The 14,780-nt window shown below is 40.1% G+C and overlaps 1 protein-coding gene across 2 annotated transcripts in view; it reads left to right on the top strand.

Moving 5' to 3' along the window:
• LOC122801533 (interleukin-1 receptor type 1-like) overlaps positions 1-14,780 on the top strand; it is a 786,539-nt gene that overhangs the window by 57,688 nt on the left and 714,071 nt on the right. For both annotated transcript variants that reach the window (XM_044070955.1, XM_044070953.1), the window contains exon 4: positions 251-437. In XM_044070955.1, coding sequence (XP_043926890.1) covers positions 251-437 — 187 coding nt within the window. The remainder of the gene's footprint in view (positions 1-250; positions 438-14,780) is intronic.

Here is a 14,780-nt window from a genome sequence, read left to right as displayed (position 1 = left end):
CTATACCAAATGGGACAGGTTATTTTGAGCACAAAAAGGAAACTTGGCTAAGCTTGAAAGGGCCTATGAGGGCAGCTGGCCTAATACTTAATTATGAACCTATGAGAGAGAGAGACAGACAGACAGAGGGAAAGAGAAAGAAAGACAAAACTTTTTTCCTTATGTACGCTAAGTAATTGTATCTTAAACAGTTTTTCACTATGCTGTGTGCAGTCAAACTCTTAAGAGAAATATTTTATCTTTTCAATAGAAACTCAACAAACTGCAGCAAGATGACAGTTATACTGGTGGTTTATGAAAATGATCATGGCATGTGTTTTAACAGCAGTTTAACATATCTGCAATCTGCATGGCTGTCAACGATTGGAAAAATTGTTTGCCCTGACCTGGATAGATTCAAGAAGATTGGCACAGTGTCACAAATTAGATGGTATAAGGTAAGTTAACTGCTTAACTTTTTCTTTACAATTCTAGCAGCCATTAGGCTGTGTGACTGCTAACATTAATTGTGAATTAGTAAATAAATCATGAACAAAAGCATGTTAAGACACTGTACATAATGTTGTTTAGTACATTTTTTGAATACAAAGCACCACGAAGAGTTGAATGTTTAGTTTAGGTATATCTGTAACTTTATGCCATAACACATAAAATTGTTATGAGGATGTAGAATGTTAGCAGAGTCACAAAGCAATTTGCTAACTTCTGCTGTTTTCCTAGTGAAGTCTATTCCAGCCTTATTTACTAGCTGTGGGAGAGCTAGCCCTCAAATGTTCATCCTCAGCCATGTGCACTAGACAGATAGTTGTGGACTGTACTGCCAAAGACTACAGTACTGCAAGTTTTTAGTTGAGGAAATACAATAACTAGCACTGCAAAAACTGATAGATCGAATATATTAACTCTGTAAAGGTAACTTACTTGTTCATTCTGTTTTCATCTCTGCTTGGCTGTTGGTTAGTGGTCTGCTGTTTAAAGTTTTACAGCACTAAAATCAAAGATGGCTTCCACTACCCCTCTGCATTGTACGGTTCCCTTCCCCTTCCCTCTGTAATTACTCTATTTGGCAGACTGCACTTTTTAATTGCTCTTTTAAGCTACAGCATTTGTGAATCTCCCTCTTTTCCGTATAGGCAAGCCTATGCTAGTTTGCTCCTTCCCTTCTTTAGTAAAATCCTAAAGAGTTAGTAAAACTACTTACTCCATTATTATGCTGTCTTTCTAGCCTTTTTGGTTTTTTTTTTATTCCACAACTTTAAAAACGACATACTCTAATATTTACTTTCTGCGTTTACACTAGTAAGCACCCTTAGTTACTTATGAGAAAACTCTAGCAGTGACAATTCCATTGATTGTTTTTGGTAACCCACTGGTTCTGAGGGGCTGGAACCTGTTCCTTTCAATAGATTGTATTTTTGCTTGTTTACTCTTCTCAATGGGTGGTCCCCTCACCACTCACTCTCACTACATGCAAGTGCATTCTGCTCCCTTACCATCAATTACCATCCACCCAGACTTCAGCTACATTTATACCTCATCTAACTCCAACCCTATAAAACCCATATCAATCATTTTTAACTTCACTTTTCAAATTATAGTATTCAAAACCTCCTCCCCTCTACACTCTGACTCCTCCCATCTCTCTCATCCACCACACCCTCCTCCCCCTCCGTTAACCTTTTACTTCACAGTCTCCTCCCTTGTCTCTAACACCTGCCACCTGCCCTTCCCACTACTACTCTTGATTTCCACAGTCTCTTCTCCAGAAACTCCCTTACATAGCCACTTATTTCTGTCTCGCTGTCCTTCATACTGTATTCCAACTCATTATGCTGCTAGCCCTTTCGTTTACCATCTCCCTTCTTCTATCAAGTATCATAGCACTTCACAATATATCAAACCCAAATGATGCATCCACCATTATGTCTCCTTTCTGTTACCAGGAACAAAAGAAAAGCAGTAATTTTACCATATCTCCATGTCTGCACAATACTGATTCCATCTATATTTTAAATACAAAGTAGTTGTTTATTAGAAAGCTATCCACAAAGAAAACCTTACCCTCATAAGAACAAAATTGGATACAAAAGTAATATTATGCTTCTCTAAAATCTCAAAATATGGTGGCATCCATCCTAACTCAGACCCACTTAACCTAATACTATAGATGCTGTAACCTCACCCTTAATGTTCCACTCATCAGATAAATGCTATCAAGTGAAACAAAATCCTATCTCATCCCACCCACACATGCCAAACTTACAACCACTCTGTACTCTACTAAATACAATTGCTTCTGTCAGTCCTTCTATATAGCAAACTCTCATTCTTACCCTCCCATATCTAAAGGTCCATCTTGTTTCTTTAAATCCACATAGCATATGCAATAAACTCACTGAACTACAAGCCTGGATTAGTCTTCACACTCCATATATCACAGCTGTCACTGAAACCTACCTTAAATCCAATGTTAAAGATACACAACTTCTTCCACCTCAGTAGAATATAATTAGAACCAAGCAAACCAAAAAAAAAAAAAAGTAGGTAGAATACTTCTAATCTATCCCAACACCTATTCTGTTACCCACTACTTAGAACCTATCCCAAAATGCCATAATGCAGATATATTCATCACCTTCCCTAATTTGAATAAGAGGAAAAAGTATATGCATTGCTGTACTCTATATATCCACATTTAATATTCCCATATTGGAAAATATACTCTCCTGAGTATCTAAATACCATTTCAAATGAAACCACAGTAGTAGGTGACATTAATATAGACTGACAAAACCTAACCACTATCAGTCTAACCTCCAGTATAAACTTGTTTGGATTCACACAGCTCATTCAGAGCCCCCACTAGATACAACAAGTCATATGTTTAAGGTACCATTCTTAATTGCATATTGGTTTCTGACCCAGGTAAATATTTCACTGCTGCTGGTACAGTTCCCCAGTGTTCTAAGTGACCATCTCCTGGCTTATGCCCTTAAAAGTTTAACCAACTGGGCCAAGTCACATCAATGTAAAACTATACACAATCTGTCAAACCTCAACCAAAAGACATTTATTGACACTTTAAAAGAAATATTTTGGACTATACTAAAAAAAAAACAATCAATACCCTGTTCCAGTACCATGAAGCAGTGCCCCACCCCCCTCAGCTCTTCAAGTGAAGAGCAAAAAAATGGATGTTCCTTTTACTGATACACCAGCCAGGTGTCCAGATGCAGAGTGCCCCCCTCGCCAACTAGCCAGCCATTCAGGTCCTATTTCTGTGCCTTAAACATGTGTAATTAAAAAATACTAATTTCTTCCTTTAAACTGCACCAAACTGCTTGCTGCAAGTGTAGCAAACAGTTACTACATTTTATAACCTTCTTGCATGGAGAGCTACAACACTCAGGTTTTAGAAGAAAAAAAGAGATTTTTTTTTTTTTACTTATAAACTGTAGCAAACTGCTTGCTACTAATGCAGTAAACAGTTGCTACAGTCTCTACCCTTCTTGCCCTGAGTGCTAGAGTACTCAGGTTTTGGTTAAAAATAAAAATATTTTTTTACTTATAAACTGTAGCAAACAGTTGTTACAGTTATACCATGCATGCAAGGAACGCTAAGGCGCTCATGTTTCAGTTAAAAATAAAAAATATATATTTTTTTAACTTTTAAACCATATCAAGCTGCTTGCTACAATGTTGCAGTTGCTACAGTTTGTACCACAGACAGAGTGCTACAGTGCTCAGGTTTGACCGCAGAATTACATTGCAAACTGCCCAACACTAAGCAGCTGGGTCAGTTGCCCCCCCCCTCTGTTCCCACTCTAGCCACACTACTGCCCTTCCTTTAAATAATGCCATTATACATGTTATCGCCTTATTCCTAAACACTCTAAATAGCTTTGCTTTTCTCAGTAGTAGAAAAATGAAAACTAACCACTCCTCTTGGCTTTCAGGACAGACTTAGAAGCAGAGACAGAGCATGAAAAAACTAGCAGCATAAAAAAACAACTAATAACCTCAATCCATTAGGCAATTTTATAACCAGGTTAAAAAATAAGTTAACCCTGCCAAGAAACAAATTTATAAATACCTCCAAACCAAACACAAATATAACTCCCAAAAAATCTGGTATTCAATTAATTCCCTACTGAACACAGGTACAAAAAATAACCCTTTCCACCCCCTAGTAATACCCAAATGCAAACTGTAACAGATTTCAAAATATTGCCTCTTAACCAAAAATACACTCACAGTCACCAACCCTTTGCTTCAAAATTCCATAATAGCTCATAATGCTCCCCTACATTTTAACTCACTTTAACTCTGGTACATGCCAACATAATACAAACCTGACTCTTAAACTGAAACCATTTTCTTCTTCTGCCAACAGCTTACTGCTATAATACCTATGGCTAGCTGCTGATGCAATCTATGGCTTACCCAGTAAGGATCTTGTTCAATATATCTGTAGAGGAAGAAGATGACCCCACCTATTTATAAAATCTCCAATATCATTTGCCTACATAAAGAGGGAAAATCAAATTAATTATCAAATTTCCAGCCATTTACAATACTGTCCCCTCTTTCTAAACAGTTAGAAAAATGTATCCATAAACGATTTCTCCAATATCTCCTTCAAAACCAACTCCTTACTTCTACTCAGCATGGCCTTTCACCCTCACGCAGTACAACTTCTGCACTTCTGTCCTTCATAGACACTGTAACTAAAACATGGAACTTAGACAATTCTGCCTTCTTTTTATTCCTTAACCTCTCTAAAGCCTTCAATACACTCTCTCTGCCTTGGATTGTCATTTCTCACTGTCAGCTGGTTCAGTAGCTACCTGTCTAATAGGCAACAATGTGCAGAATAACAAGGATCTGACAACAATGTGTAAAATGCAAGGTTCTCTCGCTTTCTTTCTTTTCATATCTACTCAGTCTTACAAGCATACCCCAAGGTTCCATTCTCGGCCCCCGCTTTTCAATGTTTTCATCAGTAACTTGCACACTGCCTTTTGTCAGACCTTACTAATCTAGTACCCCGACGACTCTACACTTATCTTCTTCTTGGATCACCTTGTCCACTCATGATTGGCAGTGGAGTTTTATGGTGTTGAGTTGCCAGCTTGGTGCCCAGCCTTCCATAGAAAGCACACACACCTAGGGCCAATTTAGAGTGTCCAATCCACCTGCAGCATGTCTTTGGGATGTGGGAGGATCGAACCGGAGAACCTCTTGCTGTGAGGCGGCAATGCTAACCACTGCACCACTGTGGCCGCCCGACGACTCTACACTTATATGCATATTTAATAACCTGTCACATCTCCAACACGTATGAATGTTTAATAAGCTGTCACATCTCCAACATGTATGCACGTTTAATAAGCTGTCACATCTCTGAAACGTATGCATGTTTAATAAGCTGTCACATCTCCGACACGTATGCACGTTTAATAAGCTGTCACATCTCCGACACGTATGCATGTCTAATAAGCTGTCACATCTCCAACACGTATGCATGTTTAATAAGCTGTCACATCTCCAACACATATGCATGTTTAATAAGCTGTCACATCTCCAGCACATATGCATGTTTAATAAGCTGTCACATCTCCAACACGTATGCATGTTTAATAAGCTGTCACATCTCCAACACGTATGCATGTTTAATAAGCTGTCACATCTCCAACACGTATGCATGTTTAATAAGCTGTCACATCTCCAACACGTATGCATGTTTAATGAGCTGTCACATCTCCAACACGTATGCATTTTTAATGAGCTGTCACATCCCCAACACGTATGCATGTTATTTAGCTGTCACATCTTCAACACGTATGCATGTTTAATAAGCTGTCACATCTCCAACACGTATGCATGTTTAATAAGCTGTCACATCTCCAACACGTATGCATGTTTAATAAGCTGTCCATCAACATGTATGCATGTTTAATGAGCTGTCACATCTCCAACACATATGCATGTTTAATGAGCTGTCACATCTCCAACACGTATGCATGTTTAATGAGCTGTCACATCTCCAACACATATGCATGTTTAATGAGCTGTCACATCTCCAACATTATGCATGTTTAATGAGCTGTCACATCTCCAACACGTATGCATGTTTAATGAGCTGTCACATCTCCAACACGTATGCATGTTTAATGAGCTGTCACATCTCCAACACGTATGCATGTTTAATGAGCTGTCACATCTCCAACACGTATGCATGTTTAATAAGCTGTCACATCTCCAACACGTATGCATGTTTAATAAGCTGTCACATCTCCAGCACGTATGCATGTTTAATAAGCTGTCACATCTCCAGCACGTATGCATGTTTAATGAGCTGTCACATCTCCAACACGTATGCATGTTTAATGAGCTGTCACATCTCCAACACGTATGCATGTTTAATGAGCTGTCACATCTCCAACACGTATGCATGTTTAATGAGCTGTCACATCTCCAACACGTATGCATGTTTAATGAGCTGTCACATCTCCAACACGTATGCATGTTTAATAAGCTGTCACATCTCCAACACGTATGCATGTTTAATAAGCTGTCACATCTCCAGCACGTATGCATGTTTAATAAGCTGTCACATCTCCAACACGTATGCATGTTTCATAAGCTGTCACATCTCCAACACGTATGCATGTTTAATAAGCTGTCACATCTCCAGCACGTATGCATGTTTAATAAGCTGTCACATCTCCAGCATTATGCATGTTTAATAAGCTGTCACATCTCCAACACGTATGCATGTTTAATAAGCTGTCACATCTCCAACACGTATGCATGTTTAATAAGCTGTCACATCTCCAGCACGTATGCATGTTTAATAAGCTGTCACATCTCCAACATGTATGCATGTTTAATAAGCTGTCACATCTCCAAGTATGCATGTTTAATAAGCTGTCACATCTCCAACAAGTATGCATGTTTAATAAGCTGTCACATCTCCAACACATATGCATGTTTAATAAGCTGTCACATCTCCAACACGTATGCATGTTTAATAAGCTGTCACATCTCCAACACGTATGCATGTTTAATGAGCTGTCACATCTCCAACACGTATGCATGTTTAATGAGCTGTCACATCTCCAACATGTATGCATGTTTAATGAGCTGTCACATCTACATCACGTATGCATGTTTAATAAGCTGTCACATCTGCAACATATATGCATGTTTAATAAGCTGTCACATCTCCAACACGTATGCATGTTTAATAAGCTGTCACATCTCCAACACGTATGCATGTTTAATAAGCTGTCACATCTCCAGCACGTATGCATGTTTAATAAGCTGTCACATCTCCAACACGTATGCATGTTTAATAAGCTGTCACCTCTCCAACAGGTATGCATGTTTAATAAGCTGTCACATCTCCAACACGTATGCATGTTTAATAAGCTGTCACATCTCCAACACGTATGCATGTTTAATAAGCTGTCACATCTCCAACACGTATGCATGTTTAATAAGCTGTCACATCTCCAACACGTATGCATGTTTAATAAGCTGTCACATCTCCAACACGTATGCATGTTTAATAAGCTGTCACATCTCCAACACTTATGCATGTTTAATAAGCTGTCACATCTCCAACACGTATGCATGTTTAATAAGCTGTCACATCTCCAACACGTATGCATGTTTAATAAGCTGTCACATCTCCAACACTTATGCATGTTTAATAAGCTGTCACATCTCCAACACGTATGCATGTTTAATAAGCTGTCACATCTCCAACACGTATGCATGTTTAATAAGCTGTCACATCTCCAACACGTAAGGCAATCAGTATTCTCCTCTAGTGAGGCTTGGTGACCAGTGTCTACCTTCTATTACACTATAATAAAAACAAACTACTCATATTCACCCCAAGAATACACAGTCAAAATACTATCCAGTTTGAAACTTTTTACCTTTATAACACAACAATTAAAGTTGTCTCCCATACAAATTTGCTAGGTGTGATAATAGATGATAAACTCAGATTTATAGGTTAATATGTTCATACGTAAGTGCTAGGCTAGCTGCCCTTGTGGGCCATTTTAAGCCTGGCCAATTTCCCTTTTTCAGCTCAAAATAACATCACATTTGGTTATAGAATTGGCCTTACCCATACCCTAGTGTATAATTGTATATTATCCCTAAAGAGAATAACTGGGAATCATGCAGTAGATAATCTGAGGGGGTTCATGCATGGGATAAAGTATTTAGGATCTGCCTCTGTCCATTAGTAGTACAGGGGCAGTGCTGGAGTAAATTTTCTGTTTCCCATCTATAGATCTTAGTTGCACTTGAGTATGGACAGGGATGAACTTTTTTTTATGTTGATGGATAGTCTGTTTCACGGCAGTGGTATCTTCTGCGAGATATACCTGTCCCTCCAAACCATTCTGTTGATGTTGCAGAAGATGTTTAGATCCCTAGACCAAGTATTTCTGATGATATTTGACATAGTGATGTGCAGTAAATCTACCAGTAATGCCTTGGAGGATACCTTGTATGCCAGACACAGATTACGTCTTAGCAGTCTGCAGGATATCAAATATTGAGATAGGGCTTTTTGTCATTCCATGTTGTTTAGGCCTTGTATCCTTTTAGGAAGGTACCTCTGTGGGCATTCCAGTTGTTGCACGTGTCTGGACAGAATTCGATCTTAACATTCACAATAAGATTAAAAAAAAAATAAAAATACACAAAAACTAAGAATGCTTTATAGACAAAAACACTTCCTTGCTGGCACACTACTCTTACCCTTCCTGCTTTATTGAGCTCCAGTTCACAGCAACTCACAAACTTCCCTAAAGACAAAAAATGAATTATGCTAAAACAAAATTGCAAAATTCACAACAAAAGCTTCCCACCTCACACACCACTACTTACCACTTAAAATTCTAAAGTGGCTTGAACTTCCCAATCACCTTTCGTTTTACATGAACTTCAGAACGAACTGGCTCCCAACCTAAGCATCATGTTCAATCTTAGTCTTACTTCAACCTTTGTGCCCACTGAATGGCACACAGCAGTAGTTATCCCACTCCACAAAGGGGGAGCCACCACTGATCCTGGGAACTATCGCCCTATTAGCCTGATGAGCCTGGTCTGCAAGGCCATGGAACATGTCATCATGGAACTCATAAACAAAGACATTGGTAACCTCCAAACTCTGGACCCCACCCAGTTCGGGTTTGTGAAAGGCAGATCATGCCTTCTGAACCTGATTGACTTCTTTGAGGCAGTCACTAAAGCCGTAGATGAGGGTAAGGTAGTTCACACAGCCTATCTTGACCTCGCCAAGGCTTTCAACACCATCCCCCATTCTGGAATTATAGCTAAACTCACTAAACTAGGTATAAATCCCTACATCATAAGATGGGTTGCCAACTGGCTCACTGATAGAACCCACACTGTAAAAGTTGCAGACTCCAAATCTGACTTCAAACCAGTGACAAGTGGAGTACCACAGGGTTCAGTTCTGGGACCTCTCCTGTTTGGTATCTACTTCTCTGAAGTACAGGCTAACACAAAAGGCCTCTGGCTAATGAAGTTCGCAGATGACTGCAAACCAGAAGCCCTAGTCGAGCCCCCAGATGATGTGGACATCCTACAGAAGTGCCTCACTGAGACAGATGCCTGGTGTCAGAGGCATAGCCTCAAGCTCAATGCCAAAAAGTGCATTGTCATCCCCTTTGGTAAGAACTCTGTACCCATGAACTACCACATAAATGGCAGTCTACTTAACGCTGAATGTGTGATAAGAGACCTTGGGATCCAGTTGGACAGTAGTCTCTCCTTTGATAATCACATTGCAACAGGTTCCACATAAATATTTCCCTTACATACAGGAAGTTAAACATTGCATATTTTGCTCATTTTTGACAGTAACACTGCGTGTTGTTATTGTGCTAGCCAAGTCATCAGTATCATAGCAAAACGTGTGCTACACTGTAAAGCTTTGCGCTAGTACTATTTATTTTGATTACATATCATTTCTTGTTACAGGAAAGGTACATAGACTGAGTGGTAACTGTCAAGCTGTTAATCATACACAGTCTAAATGAAGTAACAATGTTAAAATCAATTCCTTTTTCTTACATTTTTCTTCACTTTGTGTAGTCCTTTTGTCCTGAAGAACAGGCATCAAGACTGAAAGTTTTAAGAAGCAGTTACTCCACAAGTTCTTAATACTTTTGCAATGTTTTTGAGACAATGGACAGATTTGCATAGTTATGTCTAGCATAAATATTAGAAGAGGGAGAAATCTTTGAATATATTAAATGTCATATGTGCAGTAATGACAATCATAGGGCTGGATTCAGTAAAGCCTACACGGTGTGCTAAAACTGTGTGGGCATAGTGGCACAAGACACACACTGTAGCGTGCTGATTTGTATTAAGTAAGTGGCTCTACGTAGTGTGTAGAAACGTGCAAACATGGAAAACATCATGGCATGCTAATTATAGCATACACAGCTGAACTGTATGCTAATCAATCAATCCAAGATGGAAGGGCTATTCAACAAGCTATAAAGCAATTGTGTACACTTAGCGCATGTTTTTGTCTGGAATTCCAAAACCTATTGGAATACAGCCTCAGAAACTACTCTACACAGAAAGAATGATATGAATGATAGGGGCTGCTGTTGGTCTTCTGCATGTGTATGTGCTACAGGCCCAAGTCTATGCTGTTGCTGCTGCTGAGAGACCTCAGTCAAGAAGGAGAAGGGAGTTTAGACTCTCTTTAACCTTTCAAGGTCTGCATGAGGTGGAAATAGTAGAGCACTACAGGATGGATTGAGACACACTACAGGAACTCTGAAATGTTTGCCCCCAACTGAGAGAAAAGGAAAACCAAGGGGACCCAATATTTGTGGAGACTAAGGTATGTGTCGCACTTTGAAGATTAACTATAGGAACCTTCCAGAGACCAACAAGGGATATGCCAGGGTGTGTCGCAGGCATCAGCATCCAGGATGCTACATCAGTTCCTAAATGTTATGTTACAGCATGCAAATGACTACATACATTTCACCATACACCCGAGGACGAAGCTACAACTATCGAGGATTTCTACATTGTAGCATACCTCCCTGAAATCCTGGGTGCCATAGACTGCATGCACTTTGAGATCAAAGCACCATCTGGAGAACAGGGAACGGTCTATATAAACAAAAAGGGCTTCTACTACATTAACTGCCAGGTTGTGTATAATGCTAAGGGAATCATTTTGAAAGTGCGTGCTGGCAACCTTGGCAGTTACCACAACTCCCGTATCTGGCACAACTTTTAACTGTATCAGAGATTTTCTAGGGGGGGGGGGGTATCCCACAAGGTCATTTACTGGGATTGAAGGTATGATCTCAAACCATGGCTGATGACGCCCATCAGAAATGCACACCCACCCACCAAAGAATGCTATAATGAGACACACGCTCAAACAAGAAATATCATAGAGCCAGTGTTTGGACTGCTGAAGTCACATTTCTGGTGCCTGGATACATCATGGGGAGTCCTGCAGTACAATCCATGTACTTGTGCTGAAATTTTCACTACTTGTGCTATCCTTCACAATATTAATCTGAGAAAACAGCTTCATCAGGAACAATAAGGGAAATGGGCACACATCCCGCCATCACTGGCAAGGTCACCACAGCCACACACAGGAGAAGAGTCATTGGGGAGCCACCAGCCACTGTGGGTGTAGGTAGACATAGGAGTGCACAATATGCCCTTGCCCTTACCAAGAGGCAACAGATAGCACACATGCTTACTACCTAAGGGTGTAAAACTTTCATCCTATGCATATACATACAGTAAAATTTATACCAGGCTATGCTCACAACCTTTACTTACCCATGCTGCTTTCATCACACAGGGTCAGCCCCAAATTAAAACACTTGTAAGTGTTGGACTGTCAAGGCAAGTGCTGAGCCTGGAACAGGAAAATAAATGAGTAAGAACATAAATGAATGGCATATCATTGCATACTGTTACCTGCTAATGTAACTAAGTAGAAGGTGGGAGATTTGCATTGCAGTGACAGGCCTCATGCATCAAAGATACACACATTACAAAAACCTGTAAGAAAGCAGTACAATTTTCAAAAGAGCATCACAAACACAAATATACCAAGTACTCAGTCAGCTATGTACCCTGGGCATCAGACAAAAGACTTGCATATCCCTGAATCCAAAAGATAGAAAATCGAGGATATGGCACAGTTATCATCATTCACACAGGGTGTTGTTTTGGGAGTGGTAGGAGGCCAAGGCTGACACAATATATAGTGAATCCACATGAGTAAGAAAGACAGGCAGGGAGAAATGTTAATAAAGTATAAAATAGCCACTGAGACAGAATGAGCTGTGAGTCTCACAAATGACTCATGTAACTGTTACATGTGCATGTCTGTATGGGTTCTCAAGGTGAAACATATGTATGAGTGTCTGTAAGAACACAGCCAAACTTGTCGTTGACCCAGACCATGAAAACTTTCTCTACCAGGAGTTGCACTGACACGTCCATGCCTATGGTCAGATGTGCTGCTATTACCTTCATGTGGCTGATGTCTGCTTGATGAGCTGTCCTCACGAGTATGCCCAGGACCATTACTCCTTGGCTTACTATGTCTGGGTGTGGACACCTCAACCACTGACAAAGCAGTCAAAGTAGTGCCACTAAGGCAGTGTGATCACACATGGCCATGTTGGCTAACATCAGATGATGCTACTGAGTTATGTCCACGTGGATGCTATTCCCATCCCAGTAGAAGTTCCATCACAGACACCACCCATTCCGTTGTGTCATTCATCAGATCCATTGATTTGGCCACACAGTGGAGGCAGTCATGCACGTCAGCCTGTGCCACATCTATAACCCTAAGCATGTCCTTAGAGGCCCTAGTGGAGTGTGCCTGCACCTCAGTGATGGTACTAAACATATGTCAAATGGCACGCAAAGACACCCCTGGATCAGGTGGAGGGTGGACAGCAGGCCTCCTCTGAACACCCCTCACAATCTTTCTGAATGGCACCTTGCCCACCCTTTGGCTATGGCCAGAGTCAACTGGCACAAAGGTGCAGTAACCACACTACTCTGATCAAGTGTGTCACCCTCCAACTGTCCAATATTTGAAAGCTCAGTGGAATAGGTATGTGTAGGCCTACTAAGTCTGAGGGAAATCTAGGGCATGGCTGAATGTTAACATCAGTGTCAGATTCAACCTCTGCATCCCCCTAACTGTGCCTGTGTATGGCCACTATCATCATCAGTGTATGCCGATACTCTGACATCAGGTGCTAAGAGTCCTACCTTTCGACTGTCAAGATCACTTGTGATAATAAGCAAGAAACACAGGAATTAAATTAATAACACACTGCATATTTAAAATAATTTGTATGATAACAAACTGACACTGGTCACACTATTGCAAATGGTACAGCAATACACACACTCAGTATACTTACCTCACACATACAGATAAATGCATATAACTTACAAGTGGTCTGAAATAACCAAAAAAAAAAGCATTTGGCTTTTCATATGCAGATGATTCCACACTTGGTAAGGAAGATGTCCTGAAAAAAATGAAGCAAAGTCAGGATGCAATCATCACAACTGCAATAACACAGTGGGACAGTGAATACACAATTTTTGCCTATATGTTTGTTAACAATATTTTTAACTGAAACTTGGCTGACATGTCTACCCATAGCCAATGTGCAATGTACAAAAATGTGTCATTTAAGTCTAGTAATTTATCAATAGGTTCATCAAAAAAAAAAAAAAAACACATGAACTGTTAGTGAAACTTTTGTATGTTTTACTATAGAATCACATCTTAGAACTTACCATATGTAAGCTTACCTGGAAGCTCCACCTGGCACATACTTTTCCTCCCAGACACATCAGTACCGACATCAATCACATGTTGGTGTGCAGTTTCCATTGAGCTGTCTATATCTCTTACAGTGGACAGAAACTCTTCATTTCTTGTCAGTGGTGGTTGATTAGATAAGGTTTATGGATGTGGTGAGAGAGGGCATGCAGGTGGTTGGTGTGACAGAGCAATATGCAGAGGCAGGAAGAAATGGAAACAGATGATCCGCTGTGGTGACCCCTAACGAGAACAGCCAAAAGAGAAGAAGAAGAAGAGGTGGTTGATTAGCAGCCCCCCCCATTGCTAGCTGTTCATGGGCAGCTGTAGCTGCTGTCTTCCGGGCTGATGAAATTGCATCAGTAGCCCTATGATGCACCTGATCATCAGTCTTGGTGCGACCCCCTACGGCATTGACATCATTGACTGTCTGGTTCCAAATCTGTGTTCTGTCAGCCATATCCCCACATCCTCTCTCAAGCAGAGAGGCACCATGGCACCTGAATGACTGCACTATGATGTCACTTTTCAGAGTCACTGAAAGGGGTTTATGTGGATTTGTATTCTTGGGTGCCACAATCCTGTGTAACATAAAACGGAGAAATATACAACACATAAATATCATATAATTAAATTATTGCTTATATACACGTATATATTTTCAACATTAAGCACTGAAGACCCACATTTTATTTATAACATTTGAAGGTTATGTGGTTGTACCATATCACACTCACATACTCACACCAATGTTTCATCCAAAACAAGGAATGCCATTTTAGTAATGTATTGTTTCCCCACAGAAATAAAGGATGACTACACAATTCAAGAGAAACCTCATAAAACACAACTTTTGTTGTTGTCACACACA

This window comes from Protopterus annectens, chromosome 5.part0 (assembly GCF_019279795.1).
Source record: "Protopterus annectens isolate FY-2018-M chromosome 5.part0, PAN1.0, whole genome shotgun sequence".
Taxonomy (NCBI): Eukaryota; Metazoa; Chordata; order Ceratodontiformes; family Protopteridae; genus Protopterus; species Protopterus annectens.
Note: the sequence above shows the minus strand (reverse complement) of the source record. Positions and strands in the feature narration are given on the sequence as shown.